This window comes from Suricata suricatta, chromosome 2, assembly GCF_006229205.1.
Source record: "Suricata suricatta isolate VVHF042 chromosome 2, meerkat_22Aug2017_6uvM2_HiC, whole genome shotgun sequence".
Lineage (NCBI taxonomy): Eukaryota > Metazoa > Chordata > Mammalia > Carnivora > Herpestidae > Suricata > Suricata suricatta.
Genome location: NC_043701.1, coordinates 102,325,539 through 102,342,159, shown reverse-complemented (window position 1 = coordinate 102,342,159; position 16,621 = coordinate 102,325,539). Strand labels below are relative to the sequence as shown.

Here is a 16,621-nt window from a genome sequence, read left to right as displayed (position 1 = left end):
CTTGTCTGTCCTTGTGCGGGGCAGGGGTCCTGCAGCTTGTATTTTAAGGGACACTTGTGGTTTGCTTAATTTCACAGCTATTCTGCTTCTCTGGCCCAGAGGTCCCTAGGGGGCATGCTTGGGAGGGTGCTGGAGATGGGGGCAAGGAAGGAAAGAGGTGGTGACTAGGGAGGCAGGACAGGTGCTCCTCTAGGGGAAGCTGTGGGGAATTCCCACCTGGCATGTGGATGGGCACCACCCAAGTTGCCACTGTAACAAGTGGAGCGCCAATCCTCCATCCCTCTTCTAGAACCCCAAGTACCTGCTGTGGATGCCTGAAAGAAGTTTGAAGAGGGTGTTTGCTTCTAGGAGATGATAAGTGCTTCTTTATACAACCCCTTTTGTTGGCAGGGAAAACTAGGGTGTTGGGCCTTAGGTTCTGGGGATGCAGAATCAGGGCAACATGTAGGTGTGCAATAAAGCCCAGCTCTGGAATTGCTGACAAGTCTGGTAGAGGTAGGCCTGCGGGGGGCAGGGGGGGGGGGCCTTAGTGCTTTCACCCGCTCCTGGCCCAGTCTAGGTCCCACAGTCACTCCATGAAGGACCTGACTGTCCAGAGCTGTAAGGTCTAGTTGAGCGGATACTCTTCCCCTTGAGAACTGGGCTTTATTTAAAAAATTTTTTTGTTTTTATTTACTTTTTATATAGAGAGACAACATGAGCAGAGGCAAGGCAGAGAGAGGGAGACAGAATCTGAAGCAGGCTCCAGGCTCTGAGCTGCCAGCAGAGCCCAACGTGGGGCTCTAACCCACAAGCAGATCATGACCTGAGCCGATGACACCCAACTGACTGAGGCGCCCCCAGAACTGGGCTTTAGATTGCACTGAGGAGAGCTAGCTGCACAGGCTGAAGGCTGTCCCCGCCTAGAGCAAGGACAATCACCTCTCCCTGCAAGGCTCTCCCCACTGGGGCTCTTGACACAGAAGCCATTTCTGCCTTGATGGTGTGAGAGTGCTATTCGTCAGGCAGCTGGCTGCTTCCTTCTGTGCCAGACGTTAGTGCCTCTGGGTGTTCCTGTACCCCTGGTGACCTCTAATGTCATGGATGGCTTGTGTCCAGGTGGTGATACACCTTCATCAACCCAACCTCACTTTGTTCCTAGGAGAAGCCCTTGATCACGCACACCTCGTCACTGTTTATTCTGATCCCAATGCACTGTGCTGGCTAATGGAAAAACCCGTAACCAAAGTAGAGCAGGAAGCACCTTTCCAAGGGGCAGCTGCCAAGGGTTCGTTACACGGTGCTACCCTGTAATGACACCTCATCCTCCCTCGTGGCTTTCCTGGAGAGTTTACCAAGTGAGGGAAAGGTCCACGCCAGGAACCCACAAGTGTAAAGGCCTTGGCTTCCCTGCTCCGGGCAACCGTTTCTGCTTGTTTCGGGCAGGAGTGAGCCACTTGGGGCCCATCCATACTGTCATTTCTCTTAGCATAACTGATGGCTCAGGTACGCTTCCAACTCTGGGTCTTGGCTCAGGTCATGATCTCACAGTTTCTGAGTTTGAGCCCCATGCTGAGCTCTGTGCTAACAGCACAGAGCCTGCTTGGCAGTCTCTGCCCCTCCCTTGCTCACTTGTGCACACTCAATAATGAAAAAAAGGACTATGGAAATTAGAATTACACACTATAAAACTCATTTTTTTTTTTTTTAGTCTTAGGGTTCTGTGATGTCAGCTATGAGCCCAAGACAGGGCTCACTCCCATGAACCATGGGCTCTTGACCTGAGCTGCAAGAGTCAGATGCTTAACGGACTGAACCACCTAGGTGCCCCTGATATTTTAAAGTATTAATTGTAGATGCTAGGTGATCCATATGAGAATTATTGACTGCATAATTATTTTTTCTGCATGTTAAAAAATTTCCATGTCAAAAAAGAACCACTGCACTATGAACAAAATGAAAAGACAATCTACTGAACAGGAGAGAGTATTTGCAGGGCATCTGGGTGGCTCAGTCAGCTTCAGGTCATGATCTTGTGGTTTGTGGGTTCGAGCCCCATGTCAGGCTCTGTGCTGACAGCTCAGCTTGAGGTCTGCTTGAGATTCTGTGTTTCCCTCTGTCTCTGCCTCTCCCCTGCTCTGTTTCTCAAAGACAAGATAAACAAGAAAAGTTTTTTAATGTTTTTTTTAAGTGTTTTTTATTTTTGAGAGAGACAGCGCAGCAGGGGAGGGTCAGAGAGAGAGAGAGGGAGATACAGAGCCTCAAGCAGGCTCCAGGCTCTGAGCTACCGGTCAGCACAGAGCCTGATATGGGGCTCGAACACACAAACCACAAGATCATGACCTGAGCCGAAGCCAGAGGCTTAACCAACTGAGCTACCCAGGCGCCGCAAACATGAAAAAATTTTTAAAAATATTTGCAAACCATCTATCTGATAAGGGGTTAATATCCAAAATATATAAGGAACTCCTACAACTGAACAGCAAATAAACAATTCAAACACAGGCAGAGGAAGGGCACCTGGGGGGCTCTTGTTGGTTGAGCATCTGGCTCTTGATCTCAGCTCAGGTCTTGATCTCAGGGTCATGAATTCAAGGCTTGTATCGAGCTCCACTTAAAAAAAAAAAAAAAAAAGGCAGAGGACTTGAATAGACATTTTCCCAAAGACGACATACAGACAGCAACCAGACACATGCAAAGGTGCTGCACATCACTCATCATCAGGAAAATACAAACAAAATCCAAGATACCAGAGACAAGAAACAACAGGTGCTGGTAAGGACTCGGAGAAAGGGGAACCCTCCTGCACTGCTGGTGGGGATGCGGACTCTGGTGCAGCTGCTCTGGACAACAGTATGGAGGGTCCTCAAGAAATTAAAATTAGAAATATCATGTGACCTAGTAATTCCACTCCTGGGTATTTACCCAGAGAAAATGATAACGCTAATCTGAAAAGAGATCTGCACTAATGTGTATTGGTCCATTATTTACAACAGCCAAGATACAAAAGCAACTTAGGTGTCCATCGGCAGATAAGTGGATAAAGAGGGTGCAGTATATGACAATATTACTCAGCCCTGAAAAAGAATGAAATATTGACATTTGCAACAATGTGGATGGAACTAGAGTGTATGATGCTAAATGAAATCAGAGATAGACAAATATCATATGACTTCATATGTGGAATTTGAGAAACTTAACAGATGAACCAAGGGGAAGGGAAGGAAAAATAAAAAGAGGGAGGCAGACCATAAGAGACTCTTTTTTTGTAAAAAAAATTTTTTTAATGTTTTATTTATTTTTGAGAGAGAGCGTGTGCAGGGGAGGAGCAGAGAGGGAGGGAAACATAGAATCCGAAGCAGGCTCCAGGCTCTGAGCTGTCAGCACAGAGCCTGATATGGGGCTCAAACTCACGAACCAGGAGATCGTGACCTGAGCTGAAGTCGGACGCTCAATTCACTGAGCCCCCCAGGCGCCCTGAGAGACTCATAAATAGAATAAACTGAAGACTGATGGAGGGAAGTTGAGGGGGTGCTAAATAGGTGACGGATATTAAGGAGGGCACCTGTGATGAGCACTGGGTGTCATGTGTAAGTGATGAATCACTGGGTTCTACTCCTGAAATCAATATTACATTGTGTTAACTAATTTGGATTTAAATAAAACGTGATAATAATACAAATAAATTTTTTTCAATTTATTTTTTTAGTTTCTTTTAAAAGAGAGTGAGCAGGGGAGGGGCAGGGAGAGAGAGAGAGAGAGAGAGAGAGAGAGAGAGAATCCTAAGCAGACTCCGAGCTGTTAGCAAAGAGCCCAACATGGGACCTGAACACATGAACTATGAGATCATGACCGGAACCGAAACCAAGAGTTGGATGCTTAACCAACTGAGCCACCTGGGCACCCCTAAAAATAAAATCTTAAACTCCCAAACAAATGAAACCAAAACTGTGGCTCATAGATCCAGAGAACAGGTTGCTGGTTGCTGGAGGTGGGGAGCGAGCGGAGAGGGTGCAGGGGTCCACTGTACCACGGGGAGGACCCGCGGGCTGTTGTGTGCCCACAGCCCACGGTCCCCATGGCGGAGCTGAGACCTGCGGAGAGGGATCCGAACAGCTCTCCTCACCGGAGTGTTAAGTGTGTGGGCAAGCTGTTCATTGGGCCTCACGGCGGTCGTGCCAGTCTGCACACCCGTGGAATCGTGAAGTTGCATGCCTGAAACTGTATTGTGTGCCCATTAGACCTCAACAAAATAAGAATCCCAACAAGCCCCACAATAGACTCCAAAGCCAGAAGTGGACCATTCCGTGTTTCCACTTCCGCAGCGGTGCTGTGCGAGTCAAAATACACCTGGGCCCTGTGAGTGGGGCCAAGGACATGTTGGACAACAAGGACCACCAGTGGGGGGCAGGACCCAGCTGCAGGACTTTGTCTCCATTAGAAAACAAGGGGTGCCTGGGTGACCAGCTCAGGTGGTGATCTCACAGTTCCTGAGATTGAGTCCCAGGTGGGGGGGCTCTGTGCTGACATCATGGAGCCTGCTTAGGTTTCTCTCTCCCTCTCTCTGTCCCTTCCCAACTTGCTCTCTAGCTCTCAAAATAAACTTAAAAAAAAAAATTCCTTCTCTTAAAAAAAATTCTAGAAACCTCTCAAACAACTACCAAAGGGAAGTCGGTATCTGAAGCAACTACCTAGAAAACTCACTATTCTCTATTTTGCCTTCTTTGCTGTTGTTACTTTGGCTTCTGGAAATTACTAAAACTTCATAGGAGGATAACCGAGGGCCCACTCAACATAGAAACTTCAAAACTATGTGCTGAGATAACTTAATCCAAATTTGAAATGTTCTTATTCCTGCCTTGTAAACCAAAGAGAAGGTCTGTAGGAATTCTGGACGCAGAAGGATGACGAGCGTGTCCCCCGCCGGCGCCCCCCATGGAATGCTGCATCTGGGCACTGCAGGCTGGTGGCCGCTGTGAGCCCCCCGGGGAGCAGGCTGGCATAGCCCGACCATCAGTCTTCACACAGCAGGTGTTAGGTGCCCCCTGACAAGATACAGCAGGAAGGACACAATGTTACCTATGAGTTATTTTTGTGAGGAAGCAAAACACAACGAAAGACAACTCCTCAAGATCTGTCCAGTTCCAGGAAATCTAGGGGATATCTCAAGCACCAGTAGGAAGCATTCTGTAAAATAGAGACAATTCTGTAGCAAAAACAACTCCATGTTTTCAAAAATTATAAGAAAAAAATAGGGGCACCTGTGTGGCTCAGTGAGTTGAGCATCCAATTTTGGCTAAGGTCATGATCTCATGGTTCATGAGTTTGAGCCCTGCATCAGGCTCTGTGCTGACAGCTCAGAGCCTAGAGCCTGCTTCGGATTCTGTATCTTTATGTATCTCTCTCTCTCTGCACCTCCCCTACTTGTGCTCTCTCAAAAAGAAATGTAAAAAAATTTTTTTTACTTATAAGAAAAAGAGGGAAGAAAAACCTCTAGATTACAAAGATAGAGGGATCAACAAAATCTAGGATCTGTAACACGTTAGGGCGCCTGGCTGGCTCAGTTGGTAGAGCATGCAGCTCTATCTTGGGGTTCCGTGCTGGGTGCAGAGATTAAGCAATCTTAAAAAAAAGACAGGAATGCCTGGGTGGCTCAGTTGGTTCAGTGTCCAACTTTGGCTCAGGTCATGATCTCAGTTCGTGGGTTCCAGTCTGGAACTGGGCTCTGTGCTAACAGCTTGGAGCCTGTTTTGGATCCCATCTCCCTCTCTCTGCCCCTCCCCTACTCCTGCCCAAACGCCTCTCAAAAAGAAACAAAAAAAAGATACAGAACACAAGTCTCTCAAAGAGAAAAAAAGATACAGAATGTCTGGATCTTGATTCAAACCAACCAACCAACCAACCATAAACAAATTGATAGGAAGACATGTTGAATAGATCTGATACTATAAGATACCGTTTTGGGTGCCGACTGTAAGATACCATGTTTGGGTGCCGGGTGGCTCAGTGTCCAACTTTGGCTCAGGTCATAATCTTATGGTTTGTAAGTTCAAGTCCCACATCAGGCTCTGTGCTGACAGCTCGGAACCTGCTTGGGATTCTGTCTCCTTCTCACTCTCTGTTCCTCTCCTTCAAAATAAATTAAAAAAAAAAAAATCTTAAGATCGTGATTCTGGCCTAAAACGTGCCCCATCTTTAAAGACTTACACTTAAATGTACAGACATGACCAAAAAATTGTGCCTGATACGGGCTTCAAACAACCTGCTGGGAGGCGGGACCTGGGGAGCAAGGAGGTTAAAACAGCGCTGACACAGGATGACTGTCTGAAGGTGGGGGGTGAGTACATGGGGGTTCATTATACTGTTCTCTTTATTTTTCTGTATTTTTGAAAATTTCCATAAGTTTTTTTTTAAATGAGCTTTGTTTTGATAGAGTTAGATTATAAAACATTAAAACATCTTTTTTTAATGAAGACTTTCAAGCAGAAAAGTCGTCTTTTCTAATGGACCATTAACTGGTACATTAAACCTTACAAGTTATTTAAAAGTTGACAGAGTAAAATATTTTTTAAATATGGCAAATTGCTGAATGTTAATATATCAATAAAAGACCACTAAAAGCGGGGAGTTTAAGTAAAAGCAAAAACTATGATAAACTGGACTCTGAATCTGCTGAGTAGGCTCCGGCTCTGCCAATCTAGGCCTGTTCCCCAGCCCTGCGTGTCCTACCAGGTAACTTCTTCCAGCAAGTAACTTCCGGGAAGCCTGGTATGCACACCTTTAAACGTGGGGGGAATAAAGTCTCTGGATCATAAGCACTTAGTGCAGGGCCTGCCGCAGTAGGTGCTCAGTGCTCAGACCTGCTACCCTAGTCATCAACTCTCAGTGCATGCATTCTCCTGTGCTGGGGTCTCTCTGCGGCTCCCTTCTTCCGTGATGTGTGACTGGACAGGCTGTACCGCAAGCAGATGGCACCTGACGACATGGTGGCACCCGGTAACATGGTCTCGGCCCTGGGAAATCTGTATTGCTAACCTCTGTTTTAAGGTTATTCTGAATATAGGGACACCTGGCTGGCTCAGTTGGTTGAGTGTCCGACTTCGGCTCAGGTCATATCTCACGGTTTGTGGGTTGGAGCCCCGCATCGGGCTCTGTACTGGCAGCTCAGACCCTGGAGCCTGCTTCCGATTCTGTGGGTCCCTCTCTCTCCCCCTTCCCTGCTCATGATCTCTGTCTCTCAAAAATAAATAAATGTTAAAAAAAAAATTTTTAAAGATTACTCTGAATATAGAATAACTGATTCAAAATTTTAAAACATTTCTAAGTATGAGCAAAATATTTCCAACACATCATGAACAGAACAGTTTTGAGACCGATTCTTTTTGTAAAAAATGGTTTATCAATTCCATTTTTGTATAAAACACACGGGAGAAACCTAGCCAATCACCACACGAGTGCTGCCACACGGAAAGGTACTTTATCAAACTTTGAGCCTAAGAACATACAAATGTCTCTTATTGTGTCTACAGAAATTGTCTAAGCTTTTCCTTCAGCCTCTTTTAAAAATCCCCCATGTCCCCACTATTTCTTCTGTCCCAGTTACAGTACAGTGACAGGAGAAGGGCTGGGTAAAACAGCCCTCTAAGCGGTTTTCTGCTGTCCCTTCTTTCCAATCAGAGACTTGTGGATGTGCGGGATCACACCTGGAAGGAAACGGAAACATGAATGACTCTCTGGGGGCCTCTTACCACTTCCAGGCCTCCACGAGCAACCCCCCGGCCACAGAGTCCACTGAAGTCCCCTTCACACGCTGACCCCATGGAGGCACCCATGCCGAGGGCTCCCTCTCTCGAAGTCTGTGCACCCCCCTAAAACTACATAGAACACAGCTTTGATGGGCTTTGGGGAAGAAAAAGCAGAGCTTTGAAGAGCTTCTCCAAAGGTGACCCAGAAGGGATTCCGAACCCCGGCAGACATCTTGCCTTCAGTGACCCAGACTCACTCGTTCACCTCAGCCCTGACTTCCAAGGGCATCACAGCGAGCCGATTCTCAAGATCGTTTTGAAGCCACCACTATGAGGGTATGGGAAATATCTGAAACCTCAGGTTTTAGGGATCATACATGAGATTTAGACGACGAACGTGCTAAACTAATGCAGCACTGTATCAGGCCGCAAGCGGGAATGTTTATTGGGATCAGAATGAAAGGAGTCTTTACTGTAACAGACTCCGAACTCCAGGAATCCTGGAGTCAGAGTCCCTGTGTGTTCTAGGGTCACTAAAAGGCCAAAAGCCACCTGGGCGGGAGAGGAGACCCTACGTACCACCCCCCGCGATGGTCGCCTTGATGAGGGAGTCCAACTCTTCGTCGCCGCGGATTGCGAGCTGCAGGTGGCGCGGAGTGATCCGCTTTACCTTGAGGTCCTTGGAGGCGTTCCCCGCCAGCTCCAGCACCTGCAAGGCACAAGGAGACCGTGGATCAGAGGCTCAAGTGCGGGACGGTGAGCGTGGACCTGCAGTCAGTCACAGGGACACAGACCCGTACAGCGTCTGCACAGAAGACCCGCACACGTATAAACAGGTAACGCGGGCTTCTTCTTATTCCTGATGCTTTCGTAGAGATCTCGTTACCTTGCTGGTGTCTCCCTTATTCATTTTCTGGAGAGCCAGACCAAGAACCCACTTCTCCAGAAAGAAGGCTGAGGTTTAACACTATCCCCTAGTCAAGATTCCGAATGTGAACACTGAGGAAAATCGTGATTTCAGTATGGCCCTATAGTCTATTTTTGCATAGCCCTTAATGGATGGAACTTATTTCTTAGTACTTAGAGAAAAATTTTAAAATAGAATTTAAAATAATTTCCTATAAAAAATTGATAAATTTATTTTTAAAAAAGGGGGGGGGGTGCCTGGGTGGCTCAGTTAATTAAACACCAGCTCAGGTCATGATCTCATGGTTTGTGGGTTCAAGCCTTGCGTCAAGCTCTGTGGTGACAGCTCAGAGCCTGGAGCCTGCTTTCGATTCTGTGTCCCCCTCTCTCTCTGCCCCCCCCCCCCCACTTACTCTGTCTTTCCAAAATAAACATTTTATTTATTTATTTTTAAATAGTTTATTGTCAAATTGGTTTCCAACAAACATTTAAAAATTTTTTTTTAAATTAGTAAATTTATTTTAAAAAATAGTATTTCCTATTTAGTGTTTTTAACATCACTGGGTCCTCTAACCCAAAGGCAATATACTAGAAGCCTTTTATTCTAGAATGAGAATTTTCTACTAAAGCAATTTCAAAGTCCCAGCAGGCCATAAAAAGTGCATTTCTAATTTGTTTTGCCTCCAGAGACTGTACTGGCATTATGAAACCTTTGATGGAAGCCCTATAAAAAATCACTCAACGGAGCTTCACTTTAAATAGAGCAGCAGGAAGCCCTGTGCGGGTCAGAAGCAGCCGGGACCCCTGTTCTGTCCTCGCAAGTCTCTGACCGGTCTGGGCACTGCTGTCTCTTCAAAGCTCCCCAAGTGTAAAGCCAAGGTTGAAAAGCAAAGACTCCTGACTTTAGATTTCAGGATTTTCTTTACACCCCAAACACAGACACCTGGAAAACATGTGGACTGCATATGTGAATGCTCGTGGTCTAGTCTTAACCTAAGAAAAGTGTACTCAGAGTTCCCGTGAAGAAAGAAAGTGGGAGTCTGGATGAGACCTGGGACATCGGAGTCTGAACACTATGCTTCCAGGTGATGAATGAAATGTGCACCTGCCCCAAAATGTCTGCCACTCCCCGGACACGAACTGGTGTCAGGCTGAAGGAGAATGAGGGGGATGGGCCCGGTGTCCCTGGCTCACGACTTAACAAGGTAGACACGGCCTGTGGTGCAGGGACTGCTAAAGGTAACCAAATGTCAGCACTAACAACTCACACACACCAGACGTCCACCTCTTGGCTGAAGTCCCAACCACACGTTCCTGTGGAAGGACTTCCCTCTTTCTCTATCAGCCTGGCTGTCACCTCCGCCTGGCCTGCTTGCTACTCATACTGCCCTGGCTGGAACAGATAGGACAAGGCGTGTCACGGTCCCCAGGGGGTTCTCCTTCTTAGGGGCTGGGATGGAGGAAGGGGTGGTCTATCACCCAGGTGTTAAGAATTTCAATTGCCCAACTGACCCATCGTCCTGTAATGTCACACTGACCAAGACTCAGCATCTTACATGCACCCAACCACGCAGAGAATGAACAGGGCTTGTCACGTCTGTAACCAGAACCATCAGAAAGTATGTGGAAGTTTTAAATATGTCCCGACACCCTGGCAAACCCCTGCCACCCCCACGTTCACGAAGAGACGGTGGTTTCCATTCACAGCACTTGCTTCGCTGGTGCCAGAGTGCCGCAGGCGCAGACGCCGTCACCTCTCGTGCAAACAGGACTGTGGGCCTTTGCCTTAACATTAAGCAAGAGAACATCAGGTTCTTTCCGACATGGCCGGGGACTGGGTGCTGGGCCGAGAAGATGCCCCCCACCCCTGCGGGCTCCCACCACCCCCGCACCGGCCGACCCTGCACACAACTGACCTCAGCCGTGAGGTACTCCAGGATGGCAGCGCTGTACACCGCGGCCGTGGCGCCGACCCTCCCGTGGCTCGTGGTGCGGGTCTTCAGGTGTCTGTGGATGCGGCCCACGGGAAACTGAAAGACAGATCGCCAGTGGGAAGCACCACGGCCTCGCCATCGCACCTCCGAGCGTGACCCAAGGCACGGGAGAACGTGAACTTGCTTGAACGGATCAGAAGTCCCACCTACTCAGCAAGGGCGGTCCCTGGCACCTGTGTGTGTCCCAGAAATGGGCTCAAATCGTCTCGCGTCCACCCTCCTGAGAACAGAGTCAACGGGGAAGAACCATAAACCCCCTCAGGCTTTGTGGGGCTACTTTCTGAGCGAGGGGGGTCCGCGAAGCCGGCACAGTCAGAGAAGGGGCCAAGTGTGTGGCTGCCAGTGCATGGGCCTCGAGGTGGTGGCAGACTTCACCCCTCCCTACAACACGCTGACTCCCCTGGGGATGCTCCGAGGACAGGAACTTTCTCCAACGTGTCCCTGCGCAGTGCATCTCTGCCCTACAGCCCCCTTCTTACACTCTTTCTGCACCCCGACACCTCGCCAGCACTGATAGCCCGACCATCCCCCTTCCTGCCAATGCCTCCCCACCCGCCTGCCCTTCCCCCTTGTGTCCATTCCCTGAGCCTTGCTGCAAACAACTCTCCACTCCAGTCCGTCTGTGGCTCTCCTTTCCAAAGGCAAAACTTAAGAAAGCAAATCCCAGATCCCTAACTGACCTATCACCATTTTATTCTAACCCAGTCTTGGCTTTTGCCAAACACCATCCTTGAAGGGTGGTTGTTAACGCTTTTACTGCCAAATCCAGTAGCCACTTCTAGACCCAATCCCTGAGGATCTGAGCCTCCCTGAGGGTAGGCCGAGGGCCGGTGTCCAGCCTTCTGGGGACTCTCCGACCTCGCGTGGGGTCTGCCTGAGGCCCCCCGGTTCCCCTCTCGTGCTCCGCGGACTAGACTGACCCACAGCACGAGCTCCCAGTTTTACATACGTGCCCTTAACTTTGTAGTTCCTTTCATCACCCCTCTTGGAAAGGGGACTCCAATCTACAACTTGGAGACATCATCTTCCGGAAGATGTCTCAGGGGGACTTCAACTGACTCACCTTACACTTACTATCTCCCAACGTGTCCCTACTACAATACAACCTGCTCCAACTCCCAGCTTCTCGGCCTTAGGGAAACCCTTCTCTCAGCCCCGGGGGACACACACGTGCCTTCTATTCCTTCCACCGCACCCTGGGCCAAGGGTGTCTCCCTTCACTCCTAACGCATGGCACAGCCTCTGCCGCCTTCCTGCGCTGTGCTGAGTCACTGACAGCTACGCAATGTCCTAGGAGAGCCCACCCAATTACCCGTCAAGGGTGAGTTCTCTCCCCCTTCCTTCAGTGCCCCTGGCCCTTGTCATCCTCTGGCTCCACAATCTTCCATGGCTCACCAGTGCCAAAGGAAGAAAACCCAAACCTTACAGTCCAGCCTTCAAACTATCCTGTTTCAAAAGGGTCTCCTCTAGCTAGTGGTTCTCACTTATTCAGAAATATTTGAGTCTGTGGATTAAAGTTACAACCACTCAAACACATCAAGTTTGAAAATATTTAGTGTTTTGAGTGTATCACTCAGGCTAAAACAGAAGGCAGCTTTAGGGGAGACATTCGGGGAACGGGTGCACAGTCCATGTGCTCCCCCGAGCTCTGCCTCTGCCTCAGAGTTAATGCCCGCTGCACAGACCGCCCCCGAAAGAAAAATCACAGCATACTGACTTTCGTGTGATCCAATTTACAAAAAAACAGTTACATAATTATAATCTAGAAGTAACAGACTTTAAGACCTCATTTAATTCCACTTCATAACTTATTCTCATTTCAAAGAATACAAATTAAAAGACTATTGTGTTGGGATTTAAATTTTGACCACTTCATCTCATTGAAAGGTCCACAGGACAAGTATAATTTTGTAATTAGTGAAACATTTATGGGTCTTGAATTACAACCATGAAGAAAATAATCCAGCAGTGAATTATGACAGCATCAATTACCTGGAGCCCAGCTCTCTGTGAGCGAGACACTGCTTTGGCCTTGGCCTTCCCACTGTCCTTTCCAGCTTTGCCTCCAGCCTAAGAGGGAAAAAAAAAAATTACTGCTGATGAAAAGGCAAAAATGCCATTTCAAAAACATCTGGGAAGCAATTTTCTCCACTTTTACTTCAGGTAGTTAAAAAATATATATATGTGATCTCTTTCCTCAATTTCAAATATACATGTATAATATCACTATTTACTAATTTATATAAATATGTGAAACCTTAAATTCTTATTTAAAATGTGTTTTCTATAAGTCTGAATGTTTTTCTTGAATTTCACACTGAAGAATCTTAATCAAATCACTAGAACTTTCATGCTGGAAATATTTCATAAAGAAATGATTTTTTAAAATGTTAACACACTGGGGCACCTGGGTGGCTCAATTGATTAAGCTCCTGACTTCAGCTCAGATCATGATCTCACAGTTCCTGAGTTCGAGCCCCAAGGCAGGCTCTGTGCTGTCTTTGTGGAGCCTGTTTGGGATCCTCTGTCCCTCTGTTCCTCTCCCTCGCAGCACATTTTCTCTCTCTCAAAAATAAACTTTTTTTAAAAAGGGAGAAACTTAAGAAATAAAAAAAAAAGTTAGCTGTTTTAGAGAGAGAAAACCCAAAAAATTAAACAAAGAATTAGCATCTGGCCCAGCAACTGCACTCTGGGTCTCTGCGCAAGGGACTGAAACTGGCGGGGACTCAATGCAGCGACACACAAGCATGTTCATATAGCACTGTTCACAAGAGCCTCAAGACAGAGACAGCTCCAGTGTCTACTGAGGAATGAAATGGATCAACAAAAGGGGGGGGTCACATACGACGGAATCGTATTCAGCTACATACAGGAAATTCTGGTCCGCACTACAAGACATGATGCTAAGTGTCCCAAAGGACACGTGTTGTAGGTTGTAGGTAGGATTCCTCTTATATGAGGTACTTAGTCAAAATCAGAGGGGGACAAAGAACAATGGTAGTGGCTGGAGGCTGGAGAGAAGGTTGGAATGGAGACAAGCAGTTTAACGGGTAGAGTTTCACTCTGAGAAGATAAAAAAGTTTGGGAGCTGATTAACAGCATTAGTGTCCTTAATATCACTTAAACACTTAAATATGCCTACAATGGCAAGTTTTGGTATGTGTATTTTTTAAAAAAAAACAAAACCTCTTAAACTAAAAGAGTTAAGCAAATCCTACTATCAACAGATAGTTAAAAAAAAAAAATACTTGGGCACCTGGGTTGGCTCAGTCAGTTGAGGGGGCAACTCTTTTCTTCTTAAATTCTAAAAATGTTTATTTTTCAGAGAGAGTGCGTGAGCAAGGGAGGGGCAGAGAGAAGGGGCCAAATCTTGATTTCAGCTTCCAGGGTCGTGGGATCAAGCCCCAAGTAGAGGCTCTGCTCTGAGCATGCTTACTTGGGGCTCTATCTCTTCCCCCTTTCCTCAATTGTATGCTGTCTCTCATACATACATATATACATAAGGGCACCTAGGTGAATCAGTTAGGGGTCTGGCTCTTGGTTCCATCAAACTCCTGATTTTGGCTCAGGTCATGATCTCAGTTCGAGACCGAGCCTCATGTTGGGCTCTGCAATAACTGCAGGGTGCCTGCTTGGGGTTCTCTCTACCTTTCCTCCTCTCATGTGTGTGTGCTAGCATTCTCTCTCCCACATTGTTAAGTAAATAAACACATCAGTAAATGAATAAGTAAATAAATAACTACATGCAAGCTTGGCTGGCCAAAGTAAAAAAAAAAAAAAAAAGTAATCCTGCCAGGACTTGCCTATGGTTTTGTTCACAGCTTGTTTTTCCCAGATTGCAATTCTCTTTTATTCCTGAATAAAATAATCTTTTGTTGGTAAAATCAATTAATGAATGAAAAGTAAACCTGCCAATGCCTGGGTGGCTCAGTTGGCTGGACATCCAACTCTACACCGAGCACGGAGCCTGCTTGAGATTCTCTCTCCACCCCTCTCTCTAAATAAACATTAAAAAAAAAATACTCAAGGGACACCTGGGTGGCTCAGTCAGTTAACTGTCAAGCTTTGGCTCAGGCCATGATCTCACCGTTCATGGGTTCAAGCTCCACATCGGGCTCCTTGCTGACAGCTCGGAGTGTAGGGCCTGCTTTGGATCCTGTGTCTCCCTCTCTCTCCCCCTCCCCGTTCACACTCTGTCTCTCAAACATAAAAATAAAACGTCAAAAAAAAATTAATTGGGGCGGCTCAGTTGGCTAAGCCTCCAACTTTGGCTCAGGTCAGATCTCACATTCAGGAGTTTGAGCCCCGTGTCAGGCTCTGTGCTGACAGCCAGCTCAGAGCCTGGAGCCTGCTTCTGGTTCTGTGTCTCCTTCTCTCTCTGCCCCTCCCCCTCTAATGCTCTGTCTCTCTCTGTATCAAAAATAAATAAAACATTAAAAAAATTAAAAAAATAAATGTTTACATAAAAAAAGAAAAATATTATGCAGCCATTTCAACAAACAAGACAAAGATACGTGATAAAGAAGCACCCACACACACTCTCAGTGAAAAAGGCAGAGCATGTACCAGTGCAAGGAGCCTTTCCTTATGTAAACACGGGGTCTTCTCTATGGAGGATGTGTACACAGAGATTTCCAGAAGATCACACAGTAAGTTAGAAAAGCTATTTGCCTCTGGGGAAAGAATACCAAGAATTTGACTTGAGAGAGAAACCAATGTTCTCTTTGGACTGTTTGATTTTACCATTTAAGTCTATTACGGCTTCACTGTTAAAAACAAAACAAAGTAGTTTACAAGACAGGCTCTTTGCTCAAGGGCTTACATTTTCAAAGCAGAGGGTAAGCTTTGAAATGGCATATCCCATTTAAAATCCTTTTCTTAAAATTTTAAGCTAAAAAAAAATCAACTGCACATATCTCCCTCCTCCAATTGCATACCTCAGTTGATTTAATGTTTATTTTCCAGAAGGACATAAAAAAAATAAATACAGGCCTTGGCAGATATTAGAAGCAGGAAAACCATCTAATTCCTACTTTTCTTACATTTAGCGCTTTAGCAATGATTTAACAGAAGGAACTGAGAAACTCCAGATTTTTACAGAATGCCTTATATGTTTTAATCACTTCTGACCATGTTGCTATACAATAAAAAGATTTTGTACACTTTTTTGATTTCTGAGTTCGGCTTACATAACAACACATTCTCATTTCTTTCTCAGATACAGAAACTGTTTCAGCTCTGTCCGCCCCGGAATAAAATGTAAAGACCTCTAAACGGGAGCATGAATCTAAAATCACAATCATCATGTTTCCAGGTCCGAATCAGGAAATAAAAACTAGTTACCAATCCAAAGCCACCAACTGCAAAACCCCGAATAGACTCTTCTTAAGCAGTTTCAGCCTGATTCCAATCCCTACAGCTTATCGTTTGATTTACTTTTTAAAGAGGCAGACGTAAAATCACGGTTTTAAGAACCTTCACAGACGCCAGGACTCTGCCAAGTGTGGGGGCCGCGGTCACCCTCCGGACACCAGTCACCAACTTGCCGGGCGCCTCGCCCAGGTGAGCTCGCAGACGGGAAGCCAGCGGACCATTCAGGCGTGGATTGGGCACGCCCACCCCCCGCGGCGGCTGGGGGTCTGCGTCCCGGGGAGGGAGGGGACACCTGTCGGGCGTCCGCGTCCCGGGGGCCCGCTTCTCGCGTACGAAGGAGAAAGCGGCCGGGGATCCTCGCCACGCGAAGGGGAGGGGGCACCTGTCTGGGGTCCGCCTCCCGGGGGCGGAGAACACCTGTTCGGGGTTCGCGCCCCGGGAGCGGAGGGGGCACTGGCTGGGAGTCCACACCCCGGGGAGGGAAGGAGGGCCTCCCTCCCTGCCGGACACCGAGTCTCCTTCCAGCAGGACACCTGCTCCCGGGGCCCCGACGTCAGCATCCCAACAACTAGCTGACAAGTCGCCGCCGCCGCTATTTTTAGATCCCGTGGCCGGTCCGTAATT

The 16,621-nt window shown here is 47.1% G+C and overlaps 1 protein-coding gene across 1 annotated transcript; it reads right to left on the bottom strand.

The window, feature by feature from the left end:
* Positions 1 to 7,355: 7,355 nt before the first annotated feature.
* Positions 7,356 to 16,621, bottom strand: LOC115275478 (the record flags this gene model as incomplete). Its single annotated transcript, XM_029919261.1, has 5 exons — positions 7,356 to 7,682; positions 8,304 to 8,433; positions 10,547 to 10,660; positions 12,617 to 12,694; positions 16,100 to 16,621. Coding segments are annotated over 5 exons (906 nt in total), but the record flags the coding sequence as incomplete, so codon positions are not given.